Genomic DNA, 20,068 nt, shown 5'->3' on the forward strand with positions numbered 1-20,068 from the left:
TTCTCCAGGCAAGAAAATTGGAGTGGGCTGCCATTCTGTTCTCCAGGGGATCTTCTCAACCCAGGTCTCCTGAGTTGCAGGTGGATTCTTTACCATCTGAGTTGCAGGTGGATTCTTTACCATCTGAGTAAAGAATTCAGAGGGGAGGGACACCATTCTCTGCTGGCTCCTGCAGGGCCCAGGACCCTGAGGACCCGAGAGGGCAAGCACTTGTAGGGGTCTCACTGCTCGGGGGCAGGGACTGTTCAGGGAGGAGGTGGGGGCCATGAGGGACGATGTTGACCTCTGAGCATCCTGTGACCTGCCTGTGCAGCCTCTGGCCCCTGGGGTGGACGACTGGAGGGGTCACAGAGAGGAAGGGGAGGAGGGAGTCACTGCTGGGCCTGACCCGAGGTGAGGACCAGGGCCTGGGGCCCACAGTCCCTCTGGGCCTGAGCCTTGCACCAGGAGGGTGCTGTCACCATGCAGGGTGACCACCCCCATGCTGGCCAGGCTGAAGCAGGCTGGCACTGGAGCAGACCCAGCCACCCAGGAGCCCAGGGTTCTCCCTGCTCGGGGCTGAGCTCAGGCTCCTGGGGTTAAACTCCCTGAGCCTTCCTTGCACTCAGGTGTGATCAGGACGGAGTAAGGTGGGATCCCGGCCCCGCCCTGGCCTTGCCCTGCCCTGGCCACGGCCCCGTATCCATCGCAGACCTGAAGGCCTCGGAGGACACGGCTGGCCTGGGAAATGGCTGTGACCCAGGCTGGTAGGGCCAGGCAGGTTGGGGGTCCCCTGCCACCTTCAGCTCCATGCGGAACAGGACTGGCAGGTGCTAGTGGAGACATGTCCAGCACCCCAGAGTGTAGATCTAAAGCCAAAACCCCCACCTCCCCACCACAGGCCCTCCCCAGGCTAGAGCAGCCCTGGGTGTTCAGGCCCAAGGCCTGACCTGCTCCCTGCGTAAGTCGGTCACCCCTGGGGCGCCACTCCAGCTCCCTGGACAGCTGCCGCCCTCACAGCAGCCTCTCCAGCGGGCCCCCAACACTCCCAACTTCCCCCCACGCCCAGGCCTGAAATGACTGTGCCCACTCAGGCCTTTCCCACCCGAGGCCAAGGGTCCTTCAACCATGAACAAACAGTGGCCAGGGTGCTGGGCGCATGGAGCTAGGAGCTGACCCTGGACACCACCAGGCTGCTCCCCGATGTCCCTGTCTCTCTGGGACTCACGTTTCCTCTGTGATTAGATCCAGGACAGGCCCGGGTGGTGCCGGGTCCTGACTGAGTCTGTGTGCTGTGTCCCAAGGCAGTATCCTGATTTTTCTGGCATTTTCCAGGTCTGGGGCTCGTTTGCTTATATCCCCCCCACTCCACCGGGGAACTAGGGCCAGGTCTGACTCTGTGCCCCATTGCCACCTGGGGTCTGTGCCAGGGAGCAGGGTCCTGGGAGGTGGACAGGGGGGCAGCCGGGGCTCCCAGGACAGGTCACACTCCCCTGCTACCCTAACTCCCTCCCTGTAGGTGGGGGTGGGGAGCTTGGGTCACCCCCAGACTTGGGAGGCCAGGAGTGGGCAGGATAGGTAGGACGAGATGGAGGAGAAAGGAACAAGGGAGGGTGACGGGGAATGCACGCACATGTGAGCAGCAGTGTGGTCATCTCACCCAGCCGTGGGCACTGAGAGCGTTCAGCAGGGCTCCTGGACCTGGGTCTCCACTTTTAAGACAGTCCCGCTCTTGGTGATCAGGGATTAAGAGAACATCAGTGAAGGTGTCAACAGTTCTGTGATGAGGTGGGGCCCGGCCTCCCCTTGCCCACGCCCCAGGGATCCTGGGGGAGAATCTTGAGATGGCAAATCAGGTGTCCCCAGGAGCCTTGTCCACATCCCACCCTCTGGCCGTGCACATCCCAGAGCATCTCTTTGCCTCTAAGCCTGCATCCTGGGCACGTGTGTGCACGGCTCAAAACTAAATTCCTGCCAATTAGTGCAAAGCAGGACACAGATGCCCAGTGAGAGGACAGCCAGCATCGCCCAGGGTCTCGGAAACCATGATCGGTTTCGGTCTCAAACTGCAGTTTATCAGACTCCTGATATGCTGCCCACCACGTGCCACTGCCGTGCACTCTGAGTAACAAAGGGAGGTGGGAGTGCCCAGGCTGCGGCTCAGGCAGCTCCAGCTGAGTGACAGACACCCCTACCCGGGCACCTCACCAGCGGACAGTTACTGCTCACAGTTCTGCAGCTGGAAGTCTGAGATCAGATGCCAACCTGGGGAGGTGGGGAGGGCGTTCCTGATGGGGCCTCTTCCTGTTGTGCAGATACTGTCCTGCCTGTCCTCATGAGAGACAGTGAACAGGTTCTCTCATGGGGGCACTAACCCCATCTCGGGGCCCCACCCTCAGGACCTCATCTATTAATAACTCTCATCACCTCTGAATGCCATCTCTCTGGGGGTTGGGGCTTCAGTGTGAGTTTGTGGGGGGGACACATACACATTCCATCCACAACAGGCTTGGGGAACAAAGTGGACACTATGAAATAGATGGCCGGTACCCTCTCCAGGGGTTAAGGTGTGCCTCGATCTCAAATTCCTTAAGCCCTGGGGCATCCCAGGACCCCTGGAGGGAAAGCCTGCCTCTCTCGCCTCCCCGACACCCACGAGGTGCAGGCCCCTGGTGAGTGGAGGAAGATCCTGCAGGAAGAAGCCCAGCTCAAAGTCTCCAGCTGAGAGGCAGAATCTCAGGAGGGGGCCTGCAGTGCTTTGAATGGTGTCCCCCAAGTTCCTGTCCACTGGCACCTGGGAATGTGACCTTATTTGGAAATAGCGTCTTTGCGGCTGTAATTAAGGTAAAGATCTTGAGATGGGATGATTTCAGATTTAGGGTGGGCCCTACATCCACTGCCTGGTGTCCTTTTAAGAAGAGACACACACACACACACACAGGAGAAGCTATGTGAGAACAGAGCAGAGACAGGTGACGGCCACAAGCCAGACCTCCAGGGGCCTCCAGGAGTTAGAGGAGGCAGGAAGCGCCCTCCCGTGGAGCCTCTGGAGGGAGCATGGCCCTGTGACACTGACTTCAGCCCAGTGATGCTGACTTTGGACCTCTGGGCTCCAGGACTGAGAACAAATTTCTGTGTTAAGTCCCTCAATCGTGGTCCCTTGTTCCAGCTGCCCCAAGATACACACACCAGGAAATCTCAGGCATTTGGGGGACTGTGAATGTCGAGGAGAAGTCACCTCGTTTTTCTCTAGGACAGAAAAGTACCACCTGCTGAGCAGTCTGGGGAAGCCTCTCCCACCCCCTACCCCAGCCCAGTGGCCAGGCCAGTCCCCAGGCCACTGTTAGGAAGGGAGACTCCCTTGGGAAGCACAGATCTCATGTGGCATTTATGGGGCATCTCCCGAGACCAGGGCTTCTCTGGTGGCTCAGACAGTAAAGAATCTGCCTGCAATGCAGGAGATGCAGGTTCGATCCCTGGGTTGGGAAGATCCTCTGGAGAAGGGAATGGACACCCACTCCAGTATTCTTGCCTGGAGAGTCCCATGGATAGAGGACCTAGTAGGCTACAGTCCATGAGGTCACAAAAGAGTCAGATAGGACTGAATGACGAACACTTCACTTTAACTTCTGAGACTCATGTTTGGGCTGGAGAGGGCAGCAGGAGAGGAAGCATCTTCCCTGAGAAGCCAGGGACCTCCAAGTGGTGCCTGTGAGGTGATCAGCGGGCTTGTGAACAGGGGAGAAGTCTCCCAGCTCTGGGTCTGCAGCCATGGCAGAGTCCAGGGAAGGGCAGCATATACCTGGCTTGGGGAGGACACTGCCCTGGTGGCCCCAACCTGACCTTCACAGCTGGTTTGCTCCATCCAGGAATATTGTGTTGCATCTGGTTATCAGGGTTCGCTAACTCCTTTTAATCCAGGATGGCTCCTACCAGGTATGCCCGCCTAGGTCCCCCACCGTAATCCCCAAGCCCATGAGGATGGTGAGATGTCTCCTTATTTGGAAGTAGGATCTTTACAGATAATTGATGAGCAGGTCATTAGGGTGGGCCCTAATCCAACCTGATCAGTGTCTATTTTAGTGTTTACTTTTGTTTATTTGGCTGCGCTGGGTCTGGGTTGTGGCACACAGGATCTTCTGTCTTCTGGCAGCATGTGGGGTATTTAGTTGCAGCACGTAAGGCCTAGTTCCCCGACCAGGGATTGAACCCAGGGCCCCTGCATTGGGAGTTCAGCGTCTTAGCCACTGGACCACCAGAGAAGGTCCAACTGATGTCCTTTTTAAAAAGGGAAATTTGGAGACAGACGTGGAAAGATCCTGCCTCATGGCCTCAGAAGCAGGCCCTGCTAACACCTTGATCTCAGCCTCCAGAACTGGGAGAGAATGAATTTCTGCTGTTCACGCCATCCAGACTGGGCCACACAGCCCTAGGAAGCTCATGCTATAGTCCAGTCGCTCACTGACTCTTTGTGACACCATGGACTGCAGCACACCAGGCCTCCCTGTCCTTCACTATCTCCCAGAGTTTGCTCAAATTCATGTCCATTGAGTTGGTGATGCCATCCAACCTTCTCATCCTCTGCCACCCCCTTCTCTCCTTTTCCTTCAGTCTTTCCCAGCATCAGGATCTTTTCCAATGAGTCAGCTCTTCGCATCAGGTAGCCAGAGTATTGGAGCTTCACCATCAGTCCTTCCAATGAATATTCAGGGTTGATTTCCTTGAGGATTGACTGGTTTGATCTCCTTGCTGTCCAAGGGACTCTCAAGAGTCTTCTCCAGCACCACAATTGGAAAGCATCAATTCTTTGGCCCTCAGCCTTCTGTATGGTCCAACTCACACATCCATACATGACTTCTGGAAAAACCATAGCTTTCACTATACAGGCCTTTGTCAGGAAAGTGATGTCTCTGCTTTTTAACATGCTGTCTAGGTTTGTCATAGCTTTCCTTCCAACGAGCAAGCGTCTTTTAATTTCATGGCTGCAGCCACCGTCCATAGTGATTTGGGAGCCCCCCCCCCAAAAAAAATAAAATCTGTCACTGCTTTTACTTTTTCCGCATCTGTTTGCCATGAAGTGATGGGACTGGATGCCATGACCTTAGTTTTCTGAATGCTGAGTTTTAAGCCAGCCTTTCACTCTCTTTTTTCACCCTCATTAAGAGGCTCTTTAGTTCCTCTTCACCTTCTGCCATTAGAGTGGTATCATCTGCGTATCTGAGGTTGTTGATATTTCTCCTGGAAGCTCATACCCATGGCAATTTTGCATTATAAGTAAGGTTACTGATCAGTCGGCTGAGGTAATGAACAGGAGGGTGGGCCCTTTCTAAGCACAGTGGGCCTTTGAGAGTAGGGTGTTTTCTCTGGCCAGAAGTGGAAGAAAAGATTTGAGGCCTAGGAGTATCTAAGCCACAATTGCCAGCTTTAAAGATGGAGAGGCCAAGGGATGCAGGAAGACTTTAGGAGCTGAGCCACCAACAGACAACAGGAAAAGGGAAACTCAGTCCTACAACCACCAGGAAATCAATCCCACCAACTGGATGAGCCTTAAGGTGGATTTCCCCCAGGGCTCAAGGTGGAAGGCCAGCCTTGCTGATGCTGGTTTCAGGCACATGGAACCCTAAGCAGGACACCAAGCTAAGCCATGCCCAGCCTTCTAATGGATGGCGAAAGATAACAGATGTGTTGCTTTAAGCTGCGAAGTTGGTGGTGATTTGTCGCACAGCACAAGTGGCTGATGCACCAGGCCTCCCGCCCTGCAGAAGGTTCTGCTGTCTATGTGTCTGGCTGCCTCTCCTAGTATTTCTCATAAACTGGATGTTGGTTCTGAAGGCCTGGTGGATGGAACTCGGATGTTTCAGGCAAAAGGTTTTAAGTGCCACTGTGGTCCCCACGTTGCCATGTCCTGGTTGTCCCTCCGTTAGAGATGGCCAGATGGACACTGGCTAGTGATGACAGCCCAGCCCTTGCACTGAGCAGTTAGGCACAGTGATCCGTCAACATGTGACCAGGCACTCCCCCTCTACCTCGAAGCTGAGGAGGGCAGCCCCCCGGGACAGCCTCCCTGAGCCCCACATTCCATGGAGGCTTGGCCAAGCTCCTTTCCTGTTCTGCTCCACCCTCCTTGAGTATAAGCCACATGCTTCTTTAACTGGTGGTTTCACTTTCACTTTTCACTTTCATGCATTGGAGAAGGAAATGGCAGCCCACTCCAGTGTTCTTGCCTGGAGAATCCCAGGGATGGGGGAGCCTGGTGGGCTGCCGTCTATGGGATCGCACAGAGTCGGACACAACTAAAGTGACTTAGCATAGCATTTCCTGCATCAATGGGAGCCGGTTGTAAGCCCTGAAACATAATTCCTGCTGAAAAAAGCAGGAAAACCGCTCAATCCTTTCCCTTTAATTACTAGTTTTCAAAGTGTATTATAGTAGCTTCACAGGATGACAGCTGAGGGTGTTTTTTCTGGATTCTTCCTTCTGGGTGTGACCTTTGAGTTTCTTAAGTGACAAGAGGGGCTTTGAAAATATGCTGAAAGGCAATGGCACCCCACTCCAGTACTCTTGCCTGGAAAATCCCATGGACGGAGGAACCTGGTAGGCTGCAGTCCATGGGGTTGCTAAGAGTCAGACACGACTGAGTGACTTCACTTTCACTTTTCACTTTCATGCACTGGAGAAGGCAATGGCAATCCACTCCAGTGTTCTTGCCTGGAGAATCCCAGGGATGGTGGAGCCTGGTGGGCTGCCATCTATGGGGTCACACAGAGTCGGATACGACTGAAGCGATGCAGCAGCAGCAGCAGCAAGGATCTTAAAAAAAAAAAGTACTTACCTTAGAAGAAAGAGATTAACATTTTAAAGTTATTACTTATTTGTTTTATTTACTTTTGGCTGTATTGGGTCTTGGTTGCTGCACATGGGCTTTCTCGAATTGCAGCGGCGGGGGCTACTCTTCACTGCGGTGGCCTTTCTTGCTGCAGAGCACAGGCTCAGTAATTGCGGTGCACAGGCTTGGTTGCTCCACGGCGTGTGGAATCTCCCTGGACCAGGGATTGAACCCGTGTCCTCTGCTTTGGCAGTTGGAGTCCCAACCCATGGACTCCAAACCCGTGGAAGTCCAAAGTTAAGAATCTTGAAAAAAAAGAATCTTGAGATGAGGCGGTAATCCTGGGTCACCTGGGGAACGCTGTGGGGTCACAGGGCTTTTCAGAAGAGGGAGGAGGAAGGCCAGAGTCAGAGAGGGAGACGGAAGGATGAGGCAGGGGCCAGAGCCACGTGAGGACGGGGCCCCAGAGAGGGGACGCCGGGGCCTCTGGAAGCTGGAAAAGACACAGAAGCATCTCCCCAAAGTCTCCAAAGGGAACCAGCCCCTGCCCGAGTGTAGACTTTAGGACCCAGAATTCCAGAACTGTTGAAGACGACAAGTTTCAAACCACTGTATTTGTAGTACTTGTTACAGAAGCAAGAGGAGACCCACACACCGTGTGCTCATCTTCCTTCTGTTTTGGTTTGGTTTTGGGTTTCTGGCTGTGAGGCGTGTGGGACCCTAGCTCCTCAACCAGGGATCGAGCCCACACCCTCGGCACTGGAAAGCAAAGTCTTCACCACTGGACTGCCAGGGGAGTCCCATCTTCGTCCCATCTAATATTCAGTTGTCCCTTCTTGGGCTAGTGGGAGCCCATCCAACTGGATTTTGTACTTCTTTTTTTCACAATTTTTTAAAAATTGTGTAAAACACATATGCTTCACAAGAGAAGCCATCGCAATGAGAAGCCTGTGCATTTCAACTAGAGAGTGCAGAGAAAGCCTGTGCACATCGACAGACCCAGCAAGCCAAAAGTAAATAAATAAAAAACACACATGATGTAAAATTCACCACCTTAATCATTTTTGAGTGTACAGTCTGTGATAGAATAGTCTTTCTAGATTTTTTGAATCAAAGTATAGTTGATTTAGGGATTCCCTGGTGGCTCAGTGGTAAAGAATCTACCTGCCAACAGAGAAGATGTGGGTTCGATCCCTGGGTGGGGAAGATCCCCCTAGAGGAGGGCATGGCAACCCACTCCAGTATTCTTGCCTGGAGAATCCTGTGGACAGAGAAGCCTGGCGGGCTACAGTCCATGGGGTCATGGACACGACTGATCCCGCACAGACATTGGGTGCACATACATTTACAATTGTTACACAGTCTTCTTGCAGGGATCCCTGGATCATTGTGCAGTATCCCTTCTTTGCCTCTCATTCCAGTCTTTGTTTTTAAATACACTAAGCATATTCTTTTTTTTTAATTTAATTTTATTTTTTAACTTTACAATATTTATTGGTTTTGCCATATATCAAAATGAATCCGCCACAGGTATACATGTGTTTCCCATCCTGAACCCTCCTCCCTCCTCCCTCCCCATACCATCCCTCTGGGTCGTCCCAGTGCACCAGCCCCAAGCATCCAGTATCCTGCATCAAACCTGGACTGGCGACTCGTTTCATATATGATCAGAATGGCTGCGATCCAAAAGTCTACAAGCAATAAATGCTGGAGAGGGTGTGGAGAAAAGGGAACCCTCTTAAACTGTTGGTGGGAATGCAAACTAAGCATATTCTTAATGGGCAGCTGACACCACCATCCACCGCTTTCATCTTCCCCGACTGAACGCATCCCCATCAAACTCACTCCCCACCCCCTCCCCCAGCCCCTGAAGCCAGCGTGCTCTTCCCTTCCCCTGATTTGCTTTGTCTCTCTTATTGCCTGAAGAATTCTGTCTTCATCCTCTAAGCCCAGTAGATTGGTGGGATTGATGCTGGGTGCAGCGCTTTTGTCCTGGAACTCCGTGAGGAGTCCTTTCACCATTCTGTTTCTATTTCCTAAATTTGTTTTAAATGCTTCAAACGGGCCGGGGCCCCTACCGGGGCATGAGCAGTTCTTCGGGTGTTTGCAGCTCCTGGACATTCTGCTCCGCGTCTACCTCTGTGCCAGCAGGGCCATCCCTCTCTCAGTTATTCCATGATCAGTCATTTCCCTTCTGATTTGGGTTCACCAGGTGGCGCTAGTGGTAAAGAACCCGCCTGCCAATGCAGGAGACGTTAAGAGACGGGTTAGATCCCTGGGTCGGGAAGATCCCCTGGAGAAGGAAATGGCAACCCACTCCAGTATTCTTGCCTGGAGGATCCCACGGACAGAGGACCCTAGCAGCCTGCAGTCCATGGGTTGCAAAGAGTCGGACACGACCGAAACGACTTAGTGCGCCTCAGGGATCGTGATATGGGCTGAGGGCAGGCGTGTGTCCAGGATGTGCCGGAGGTGATGGTTTAGACGGCCCCACCCCTTTTTGGTGGTGTTGAGTACAGAGGCATTGCTCCTGACACCCTGTTTTTGCTCCCGGCTCTTCAGATGTGGCCGTTGGGTTTTTGGTCTTTATCTTTTGTCCATAATTTGCCCCACCTGAGCATGCACGCGGTTGTTTTTAGTCTCATTTAGTCTCTTTGTATTTTGTTGCTGAAGGAGAGGTGTGTCCAGGAGAAAGCACTGCAGCAAAGGGCCCCAGGTCCCAGCCCGGCTCACATGGACACACAGGCAGAGAGGCTCAGCGGGGCCCCAGAGAGGGTGCTGCCCGTGCCCTCGACCCTACTGGCCCTGTTTTACAGGCGCTGCGGTGTCTCGCTCACCAGCAGGCCGGAGGTGCTTCAAGCCCTCCCTCTTTGCAGCCACTCCCATGTCACCCCCTCCACAGGAGGGGCAAAGAGTGGCTGACACCAGTTTATCCCCCTGCCACCTCCTGTGTTGGCGGGGAAGGTTCGGGACAGGAGACCGGACAGGATGTGGAAGGTGGTCGGGGAAGCGCAAATATAAGTGTTGCTGAAACCACCCAATGGCTTCATCCTGACTCAGCACTGTCTGGGGGGAGGCCAGGCCAGGAGCTGGGTGCACAGAGGCCCACCTTCCTCTCACAGACCTTCTGTCCGCGCAGGGCCATGGTGGTTTGCTGGGCCACAAGACGGGTGAAGCAATAGAGGCAGGCCAGCTGGCCAAGTTGGAGCCTCCAGTCTGGCATCAGGGCTTGGACCAGACAGGAGGGCCTGGAGCCCCCCAGGGGCAACCTGCACAGCTGTTCTCTGAGCGCCCTGCACCCAGCTGGGCTCCAGGGCAGCCAGCCCACAGCCTGGGTCCTCCCAGCACCAACACCGGGGCAAGTCACCTCTACCCCCTGCCCCTCAGTCCCGGGCCTCCCTGGTCTGCAAAAATAGAAGGAATTGGGCAGAAAAGCCACATAATGTGGCAACAGGGAGAAGAGGCTCTGTCAGCTGGGAGGCCTCTCCCTGCCTTCCTGTCTGGTCTCCCATCGAAGCCACTTCCTCCCTCAGCGCCTCGGTTTCCCTTCTTTGCAAACGGACAGAAATCTGCACACTTCCTCAAGCTGTCTATTCCGTGAGATGGTCCGAGCTCACCAGGCAGGGAAGGGGTCGGGCGCAGACCGAGCTCCGGGACTGTTAGCTGCCTCCTCCGCGTCCGGGATCCTATGTCCCGCCCCGAATGGAGCCTCGAGTGCGGGTACAGGTAAAGGAGGACCTCGTGGACTCCCTGGACACTTTGGGGGAGGAGGTGGGGGGCAAGGACCGCCCCTGAGTGCCTGCGGGAAGGGAGACAGCGGCGTCCCCCCCAACCTCGACCGTGGGGCTGGGCCCACCCGACCTGGGCGGCAGGGGTGGGATCTGGGAGGTGCGCGTGGCGGGTCCCCAGGACCCACAGGCCGCCTGGGGTCCCCGCCTGCGGAGGTGACCGGCCAAGAGCCACCAGCTGCCACCGCGCTACTAGTCCTCCCCTTCCCCTCCCCCCGCGCCGTGCGGGCCAGCGTGACTATTACTACTCCTTCCATGGGAAGGCAGACCTCTCGCGGCCCGGGGCGCCGAGACCCCCGCTCCCATGTGGGGCGCCCTCTGCGCTCCGGGGATGGGCAGGGGGCCGAGCCTGGGCGCCCCCCGGTCGCGGCGGGAGGGAGCCCGACTGTCCCCCAGCATCCCAGCCCCCCCTCGGCCGTTCCACTGCGGCGGCGGCGCGGGGAGCGCGGGGCGGCGCGCGGAGATGGTAGCGCCCGCTCCGCCCCCGCCTCCCGCCGCCGCCGCCGCCGCCGCCGTGCGCTCCGGCAGGATGGCGCGGGCCAAGCTGCCGCGCTCGCCGTCCGAGGGCAAGGCGGGCCCGGGGGGCACCCCAGCCGGCGCCTCGGCCCCCGAGGAGCCGCACGGGCTCAGCCCGCTGCTGCCGGCCCGCGGCGGGGGCTCCGTGGGCAGCGACGTGGGCCAGAGGTAGGGGCGGGGGCGCGGGGCGCCGCCGGGAGGGGCTTTGCTCTCTGCGCTCGCATCCCGCACGGGCTCCGCTCCGCTGCACCTGCCGCGTTGCCTGCAGCCCTGGGGAGGGGAGGGACGGCCGGGGTCTCCCCTGGGGACCCCCTCCCAAGCGCCCCGCCCGCTGTGTCTCCCGTCCGCCTGTGGGACCCCTGCTCCCTCCTGCTCTGAGAGGCTGAGCACAGTGGGCCTGCAGCTGGAATCGGAGGAGAGAAAGGAGGTGGGGACCTGCTGACCCCTGCCCAAGCCCTGTCCCGCTGGAGGCTACACTCATGTCGGTCCCCAGCAGCCACTTGGGGTGAGGCAGGGCCAGCATCTGTGTCCCACTCCAGAGGTAAGCAGTGTGAGGCCCAGGGCGGCCGCAGAGCAGATGGGAGCTGGGGCGCAGGCTGGGGGCTTAGTCTCCCTGGGGCTGGTGCCTGGAGCCCATGGCAGTAGAGGTGCAGGAGGCTGGTTCTCCCTGCCCGGCAGGGTCCTGCCGACCCCCTCCGGCCCCTCCTTGAGCACGGGCACAGCATGACACCCCCATTTCACTGATGAGGACACTGAGGCTCAGTCTGCAGCACTAACTCTCAGCCAGCATCTTTCCTGTGCCGGGAGCCCTTCTAGATGCTGCGGGGGAAACTGAGATGAATCAGACCCCCCTAATGTGGGCACACGTCGTGGGCACGAAAACCTGTGTGGGCTGGGCTGGGACAAGGAGAAGGGGGGCTTCCTGGGGCGCTGGCCCTGCAGGCAGAGCACCGGGAGATGGGCAGGGGCTTCCTGGCAGAGGAGACAGCCAAGGCCAAAGCCTGGGGGGCTGGGGTGTGGTGCCATGTCAGGGTTGGGGTGAGGCGTTGGCAGAGACTCAGCCAGGCAGATGGCAGACCACGGTGCCTGGGGAGCCTCCCTGCCCCTCCCCACTGACCACAGGCCCTCTGGACCCTCCACACTCTCGCACCCCATCTCCTGCTCCTTGACACGCCCCTAGGGGGCAGCTGCCCCACGGTCATTCCCATTTGCCGGAGGAGACTGCTAAGGCAGGAGACTAAGTGCTCTAACGGGCACTCCTGGTGGACTCACACAGCTAATGGGCAGCCCCTGGGCAGGAGGGAGGCGAGTGCTGGCCAAGGCCCTGGAGACCAGATTCCTCTCTTCTCCATTCCCTTCCTGGAGGCTGTAGGGAGCAGTGAGTCCAGAGGCTTTGGTTACCGGCAGCCTGGCCCCTGCAAATGATTGGCTTCCTGCTGTCCCTGTTCCTGCAGGGACACAGGGATGGCAGGTCCTGTCCAAGCTGCATCTGAACCCGCAGTGCAGCACGGGAGCTGCGGTGGCAGGGACACCTCCTCCAGGAAGCCCTCCCCCCACTCCCACCCCTGCCGCCCCCAGTCCTGCACAGACCCTTCGTGTGAACAGCCTGACTCGGTCCCCAAGCTGCCTCTGAGGGGCAGGGTCCTCAGAGCAGCTGCACAGCCAGCCCAGCAGCACGAGGGGCTGGTGCCTGCAGCTCATCTCTGGGAGCATTAGGTGCACGCTGTGGAGTTTGCTCCAGACAGGAGCAGTGGGGAGCCATGGCAGGTTCCGGAGCAGACGAGGACTTGCAGGGTTTCAGTTCTGCAAAGACCAGAGCAGGCAGGTGGGTGCCCTCTGCTGGAGGAGCCTGTGGCTGTAGCTTCTGCCCCAACCTGCGTGCAGTGTCTGGAGCCAGCCAGGCCTCGGCCCAGCCTAGGGAGGCCCAGAGCCTCCTGGAGGCCTCACCACTGCGGGGGAGGTAGCACGGCAGAGGCAGGGGTCTCCACCGCCCCCAGGGGACTGAGCCACAGGGAGGGCTGGCTCCCAACGCCCTACCCAGATCGTCCCCCACCGCCTGCCCCTACCACCCTGCCGTCCTTCTCCTGGACGCCGTGGAGAGGGGAACACGGACAAGGGGAGGAGTGGGCAGCGGAGGCCAGGATGAGCTCTGAGCTCCCACTGGAGGCTGCTCGCAGAGGTCAAGGGAGCCCCAGGGCAGAAAGAAGGCAAGAGGGTCCAGGGAGGGGAAGGCAGGGGAGGCACAGGAGGACCTGGGCAAGGAGTGAGGGGCCGCCAGCAGGGGAGGCCTGTGAGCAGGACCTTGGGGTTGTCTGCGCCTTCCCCAGGGTAGTTTCAGGGGCAGGGCTCGCCAACCCAGGACCCTTACCAGGAGGGGCAGCCAAGGAAGGCGCTCGCTCAGAGCTGGGCGGAAGGAAGGGTTGGAGACAAAGGCGAAACTCTAGCCCAGGGGCTCTTCGTGAAAGGCAGGGAGGAGGGGTGGGGTCTTGGGGCGTGGGGTGGAGTCAGGCAGAGCCCGAGCAGGTGGTGCAGGGCCTGGGCGGGATCAGAATCAGCTGGAGACCCTGGGCGGGTGGCAGCTGCAGTGAGTGGCCTCTGGGGGCAACTGTACGCCCGGGCCCCCCCAACCCCCGCCGGCCCGCGCCAAACTCAGGACGGCCCCTCTGAGCCTGGCTCCCACCAAGGACAGGCCTGGGGGCTCCGGGCCCACCTCTGCGTGCAGGGCCCTGGGGGCTTCTGTGGACGGTGGCGGCCATGGCAGGCAGGGAGAGCGAGGGCTGCAGGAAACAGCGGCTTGGCCAGCCCAGGACCGGCGGTGCACTCTGCTCTGGGGGCTGAGCCTGCCTGCCCCTTGTGCTCTGAGATTGGTGCCACCCTGCTCTCCTGCTGTTCCTCCCAGATCCCTCGCCTGTGGCCGGCCTCCTGCTCGCCCGCCCAAGTCTCCCAACGCCCCCTGCCCCCGGATTTTTCCCAGGAGTCCTCACTCGGGGGCCCCCTCCTCCCCTGCAGATCCACATCTTCATGTGCCCCCCACCCCCTGGCCAGGAATCCAGCCTCTTTCCCGTCCCTTCTCCTCAACCTGCTTCCAGCGAGTTCCTGGTCCGCCCTGACCTGACGCTGGAACAGGCTGTGGCCCTGCCAGGCTCCCGCCCCCGGGGGAGCAGCTGTCACCCAACTCAGCACTCAGGCAGTGCCTGGGCCAGAGGGGATCTGAGCCGGATAAACACGCAGAACCTGCCAGAAGCTTCCAGAGACCCCAGACCCAGTGAAGCCCAGGCCCCCTGCTCTCTGCAGGCCCAGCCAGCACCTGGCCCACCCACGGGGCACCCGGAGCTGTAGGCTGGGGCCCCACCCAGAGGGCCCTACACAAGGCAAAGCAGGCTGGCTCCCTCCTCCCTGCCTGTGGCCTTGGGAAGGCAGCGGTCCTCTCTGAACCTTGGTTTCCTCTTCTAGAAGATGTTTGCTTTAAGGATTGAAGGAGAGGCCCCATGAAGCTGGAGACGCTGGGCCAGACGGGAGGGACACCAGCAAAGAGCAGACCCTCTGTGCCCCGCCCCCCACCAGTCCCTGATGCTCCCACCAGCTTCTCCCTTCCAGTCTCCAGTTAGCGCAGGCCACACCCACCTTGGTGTTCTCTGGCTGCAGCCAGTCTGGAAGAACCCTAGGCCAAGGCAGCCTCAAGGGCAGCAGGTGTGTGTTGCTGGCCCAGGAGAGGGGGTGCCCCTGGGGGTCCCTAAGAAGCATCAAACTGTCTTGTCACCAGGAAGCCGAGGGGGCAGGGCAGTGGGGTGGCACCAGGGCCTGTAGAGGGCAGGGGCATCAAGGAGAGGTGGGCAGGCTTGACGACAAGGAGCCCAACTGTCATGTCCAGCTGGTGGCCCCTGTGTGTGGGGTGCCTCTCGCTGCCATCAGCTTCCTGGGTGTCGAGGGGGGCTCACCTGCTCCTTCCTGGACCCTGGGGTCACACGAGGCCTGGGGCAGTCTCAGTGCAGAGCAGAGCTGTGGGCGCTCCTGAACCTGCTGTCCAGCCACTCGCTTGGCTGCAGGCGGGGGCCCGTCCTGCGTGCCATCTGCTGGAATCGTCACCCTGTCCCACCGGGGTGGGCACGGGGTGCATGTACCCACACTGCCGCTGGCGCTGTGCTGCTTCTGGGGCATCTGCGGGCCAGGCCCCACCAGGGGGTGTGCGCATGGGCATGCCCTGCTCCCCTCGGCCCCTGCCCGAGTCCTCCCTCTGTGTCCGGGAGCCCAGGCTCTCCCATCTGTCCATCCGTCCGCTGTCTGTGTTGATGTGTCCGCTCCATTCCGCCCTCAGGCTTCATGTGGAAGAGTTCAGCCTGGACTCCTCTGTGTCTCAGTAAGTGCTTGGTTCACAGTGTCCTCCTGGCCCCGAGCAGACCCTGGGGGAAGGTGCTTGGGCCATGACTGCCCAGGGGGAGGGTCCGCCGCGCCCAACACCATCTGTCCTGCACCCAGGCCAGAGCAGAGCATGGCCGGGGCTGCTGGACCTTGAGTGGGGCTGAGGCTGGGGGCAGAACGGGGTGTGGCTCTCTGGGAAGGAGCCTGGGAGTGGGAAATGGGGTGTCCAGAGCCAGATACCCCACGGCCCCACAGTGGTGACGACAGCGGGGGATGAGGACCCCACTATGGTACTGGTGTAGGGTCAGCAGGTGACCGCTGGGGACGCAGGCTTCAGCCCACTGCGGCCACCTGTGCAGATCCAGGACCCCAGGCGCCTGGCCCAGCTGCTCCACCATGAGCCCCTCCAGGCTTTTCCTGGCTTCAGTTAGGGCCGCAGAGGACACTTTGAGGTCAGGGGACCCAAGCCCCTCAGCACCCCCGCTGGGCGTATTCCTGGGAAGGAACCCCTCACCTGCTCACGCCCACGGAGTCCAGATTGGCCACCACGTGGGGCCTGATTATTCTTTCGTTAATTAACACCGTTGGCAGTGGCCACCAGCACTCACTCCGGGCCTCTCCACGGTGCCTTCTGCAGCCTGAGGCTCGGGCATCATTACCCAGGCCAGCCCTGGGCCTCCGTCCCCCAGCCGTGGTGCAATGTGTAACCAGAGAGGGGGACAGTGCCTCTGCTGGCTCCCCGGGGGCGGGTCTCAGGCTGTTGGCAGGGTGAGGGGGGAATGGACAGTTGCAGCCACCCGAGGGGCTGAGGCTGTGGTCCTCTGCCCCAGAGCTGCATGGTCACCAGCAGATCAAATGTCCCTGGGCCCTCGGAGGCCCAAGGAGGCTTGCCGGGGACCTGACCCAGCCAAGATGCCAGACCAGTACTGGAGAGGCCCAGGACAACACTGTTGCTTTGAGAGGTTGCTGCCCACCCTGCCTGGCAGCTTGGAGCCTTTGCTTTCCTTAGCATCCCAGACCCCAGGAGGGGCAACTGGCAGAGAGGAGGCCTGTGGCCGCAGGCTGGCCTGTGCCCCAGCCTGTGCAGTGAGGGTTGGGGGGGCTACAGCAGAGGCCCGTGTCCCCCCCGACGCCCCCACGGGTGAATCTGCAACGGGGCTGGGTGTGGCGGAGGCAGAACGGTCCCAGTGCCACCGTCAGCTCAAGGGCCCCGCCCCCAAACCAGACTAGCTCAGCTCCTTGCCGATCCAGCCCAGGACCTGGAGCAGAGCAGGCCACGTGTCTGTCCCGCCCGGGCCCCTGGGCGGGTCACAGGTTCTGCTCAGTCTCAGAATAGCTGGCCTCAGAGTTGGTGCTTGGGCCTGGGCTCTGCTCTTCCGTCTTGCCCGCGGGCTCCTCAGCCTCCTGCCTGGAGCTCCCAGGCACCTGCAGACAGCCACCAGCCTGCAGCAGGCCCCTAGGAAGGAGACCACCGGACCTCGGCCCCATGTGAGTGCGCGGCTGTCACAGCCAGGCGGGTGGGCCTGCCCGCGGCCATGTGCCTGGTGTCTGGCCACCCTCCCACCAGGGCTGGCTGCCTGGCCCTGCGTTTGCAGTTTCCCGGCACAGGCCATCTGTGCCGGAACTGCCTGCCAGGAATCCCTGGAAGGCCGCTCCCCAGCCTGCCAGTCAGCCCACCAGTCAGCCCCCCGGTTAACTCGGGGGGGCTGCAGTGTCCTCCACCTGCCGCGCCTGGCAGGACCCGTCCGGGTGTGGGGTGGGGTGGGTGGGGTTCGAGCCACTTTGCTGGCACAAGGGGGCCCCCTCCAGTCCATCCAGTGTGGACAAGACCCTGCACACCAGCCGTGGGCCTGGGCCTGGGCCACTCGAATGCAAGCCGCGTGGGGATGGGCCAGAGCTGACTGCTGGACCCGAAACTCGAGAGCCCTGGGCTCCAGGGGGAGCCCAGAGGCCCATGTCTTTCAACCCTCTGCATGACGTGAGCCAGCACCCAGCCTGGGTGGGCTTCCGTTTCCATGCGTGTGGGCACGAGGCTCGCAGGAGCCCCCTGAGAGGCCCGGTGAGGGGCTGGGGGCATGGCTCTTGAGCTGCCCAGCCTGAGTCCCTGTCCTCACAGTCAGAGAGCTGCTCACTCCGAGCAGGACAGACAGACCAGGGCTGAGGACTGTCCCGGACGGGTGTGGGTTTGGCCTGGGGCTCGTGGCCTAACCCCGGGGGTGCCCCAGGGCCCTTCTGAGGCCAGGGTCCCGGAAGCCTCAGGGCCCCATGACTAGGCCTGCCCAGAGCTTGACACCTTCCTCCGCCCTGGGCTAAGCAGCAGTGGCCCCTCTGCTGTGCGCAGCCCTCCCCGCCGGCCGCCCACTGAAGGAATGAGTGGCTGAACAGGAGCAGGCGTGTAGGGGGTGGACGCCTCGTCTGCCCCTGCCCAGGGCTCTTGAGCTTGTTAGCAGGGCCGTCGCCATGTGAGCTCTTGGTGGTGTCCCAGCTCCTGGCCCCCACCCAGCCCTCCCCTGCTCCTCAGAGCAGCATCCCACGGGCTTGGCAGCCAGCTCCACCATGGGGCCACCAAGAAGCCTCGAGCCACAGCTGGTGGGCATCCACCACGTGCCACCTGCGGCCACACACGTGGGCTTACAGCACAGCGCCATCTTCTCTGGGTGACGTAAGTGATGGGTATCGGCCAGAGTCGGACTCAGTAAAACCACCCCTGATTGCTGGCACCACTGAGAGAGGGTGGCAGGGCAGGGCCAAGGGCGGGCGTCCTCTCTCACTTAATCCTCCTCTGAAAACCAACAATTAGCTTGATTTTGGGGCTTCCCTGGTGGCTCAGATGGTAAAGAATCTGCCTGTAATGCAGGAGACCTAGGTTCAGTCCTTGGGTGGGGAAGATCCCCTGGAGGAGGGCATGGCAACCCACTCCAGTATTCTTGCCTAGAGAATCCCATGGACAGAGGAGCCCGGCGGGCTACAGTCCATGGGGTCACAAAGAGTGGGACATGACTGAGTGACTAAGCACAGCACAGCAGAGCCTGACTCTTCAAGGGAGAACCTGAGGTACAGAGGAGATTGTTTTGATTTCTCCACAGATGCAGCAGCACTGCCAGGCACCCTCAGGATGCCCGGGGCAGGCGGTTCCTGTCACTGCCTGTTCCCCAGGTGAGGCAGCTGAGGCTCAGACAGGTGGGGCCAGGCAGGTGAGGAGCAGGGCTCTGTCGGACCAGATGGTCCATGCCCCCCTGGTGGCCATTTCCTTCAGGAGCCTTGCTGAGCCAAGAGCACACCCTCAGCTGAATTACACCCACCGCCTTAAACTTTAGGTTAAAGGGAAAGCTTGCAACTTGCATTCTGTGGTGGGAGAAGTGGGCAGCCACAGCTCGTGGAGGCAACATACTTCCCTGGCAGTCCAGTGGCTAAGATGCATGCTTCTAGTGTAGAGGGCACAGGTTTGATCCCTGCTCAGGGAAGATCCCCCATGCCACACGGTGCAGCCAAAAAAAGAAAAAAAAAGTGGAGGCGGCTCTGTGGATTTCCCCAGCACCCAGGCTCAACTTCCCAGGCCAGACCTGTCTGGGTGTCCATAGCTGCCTGGGCGTGGGGACTGACAGGTGATGTGGGTTTCTTGTCCACATCAGTTACTAGGAGCAATTCCTAGGCCACTAATTACTAGGAGTAACTGGTCCCAGGTCAGCCATCCTGACCCCTGGGTCTGGGCAGGGACTTTCAGGGGAGGGGTGCCCAAGTGGAGGGCACGAGGGGTGGGGACCCCTCCTTGAGGCTTCGCTGTGCAGGCAGGAGAGTGAGGGGGCATGTGGTCCCTCGGAACATGTGGGCACCACTCAGGGGTGGCTGCCCCTGACCTGACCCCGGCCCAGCTCGGGTTGTCTGAGCCCCTCCTTCACAGAGAAGGCTTTTGACCAGCTCCCCCCAGGGACCCTTGGGAGCTCCACTGACCTGGCCCCAGGCAGCACCTACAGAGGGGGCTGGGGTTCAGGTCTAGTGGGGTACACTGGGGTGCAGTGGGGTGTGCAGAGATGTACTGGAGTACAGTGTACAGCGAGGCGTGCAGAGGTGCAGTGCAGTGTGCTGGGGCGCACTGGGCGTACTAGGGGGCCATGTACAGTGGGTTGTGCTGGGGTGTAGTCTACACTGGGGAACACAGGGTACAGTGGTGTGCTCAGGGATATACTAGGACCCATGCGGGCTTCCCCGGTGGCTCAGATGGTAAAGAATCTGCCGGCAATGCAGGAGACCCAGGTTTGATCCCTGGGTCAGGACGATCCCCTGGAGGAGGGCGTGGCAACCCACTCCAGTATTCTTGCCTGGAGAATCCCTCGGACAGAGGAGCCTGGTGGGCTATGGTCCATGGGGTTGGAAAGAGTCGGATACAACTGAGTGACTCACATTCATGAGGAGTACTCTGGGCTGTGATGTACAGTGAGAGTGCTTGGGTACGGCGGACAGTGGGGTACACAGAGGGGTGCTGGGGAGCAGTGGAGTGTGCCGGGGTGGGGTGTATCATCGGGCGCACTGGCGGTACGGGCCCATCCCCTCTCACGGAGGGCTAACAGAAATGTGCCGGGGTGCACAGTGTGCAGCGGGT

The 20,068-nt window shown here is 59.8% G+C and overlaps 1 protein-coding gene across 6 annotated transcripts in view; it reads left to right on the forward strand.

Annotated features, from left to right (window-relative positions):
• The window catches only part of KCNT1 (potassium sodium-activated channel subfamily T member 1), a 79,159-nt gene that overhangs the window by 18,051 nt on the left and 41,040 nt on the right, over window positions 1–20,068 (forward strand). The window contains exons 1-2 of one of the 6 annotated variants that reach the window (XM_061434022.1): window positions 18,069–18,130; window positions 18,555–18,624. The exons of 2 other annotated variants lie outside the window; for them this stretch is intronic. In XM_061434022.1, the coding sequence (XP_061290006.1) occupies window positions 18,584–18,624 (41 nt within the window). In that variant the 5' untranslated portion in view covers window positions 18,069–18,130; window positions 18,555–18,583. Of the gene's footprint in view, window positions 1–10,250; window positions 10,532–10,558; window positions 11,278–18,068; window positions 18,131–18,554; window positions 18,625–20,068 lie in introns of those variants that run through there. 3 more of the 6 variants (XM_061434024.1, XM_061434020.1, XM_061434025.1) reach the window with 3 other exon arrangements.

The sequence above is a fragment of the Bos javanicus genome, chromosome 11 (assembly GCF_032452875.1).
Source record: "Bos javanicus breed banteng chromosome 11, ARS-OSU_banteng_1.0, whole genome shotgun sequence".
NCBI classification, from domain to species: domain Eukaryota; kingdom Metazoa; phylum Chordata; class Mammalia; order Artiodactyla; family Bovidae; genus Bos; species Bos javanicus.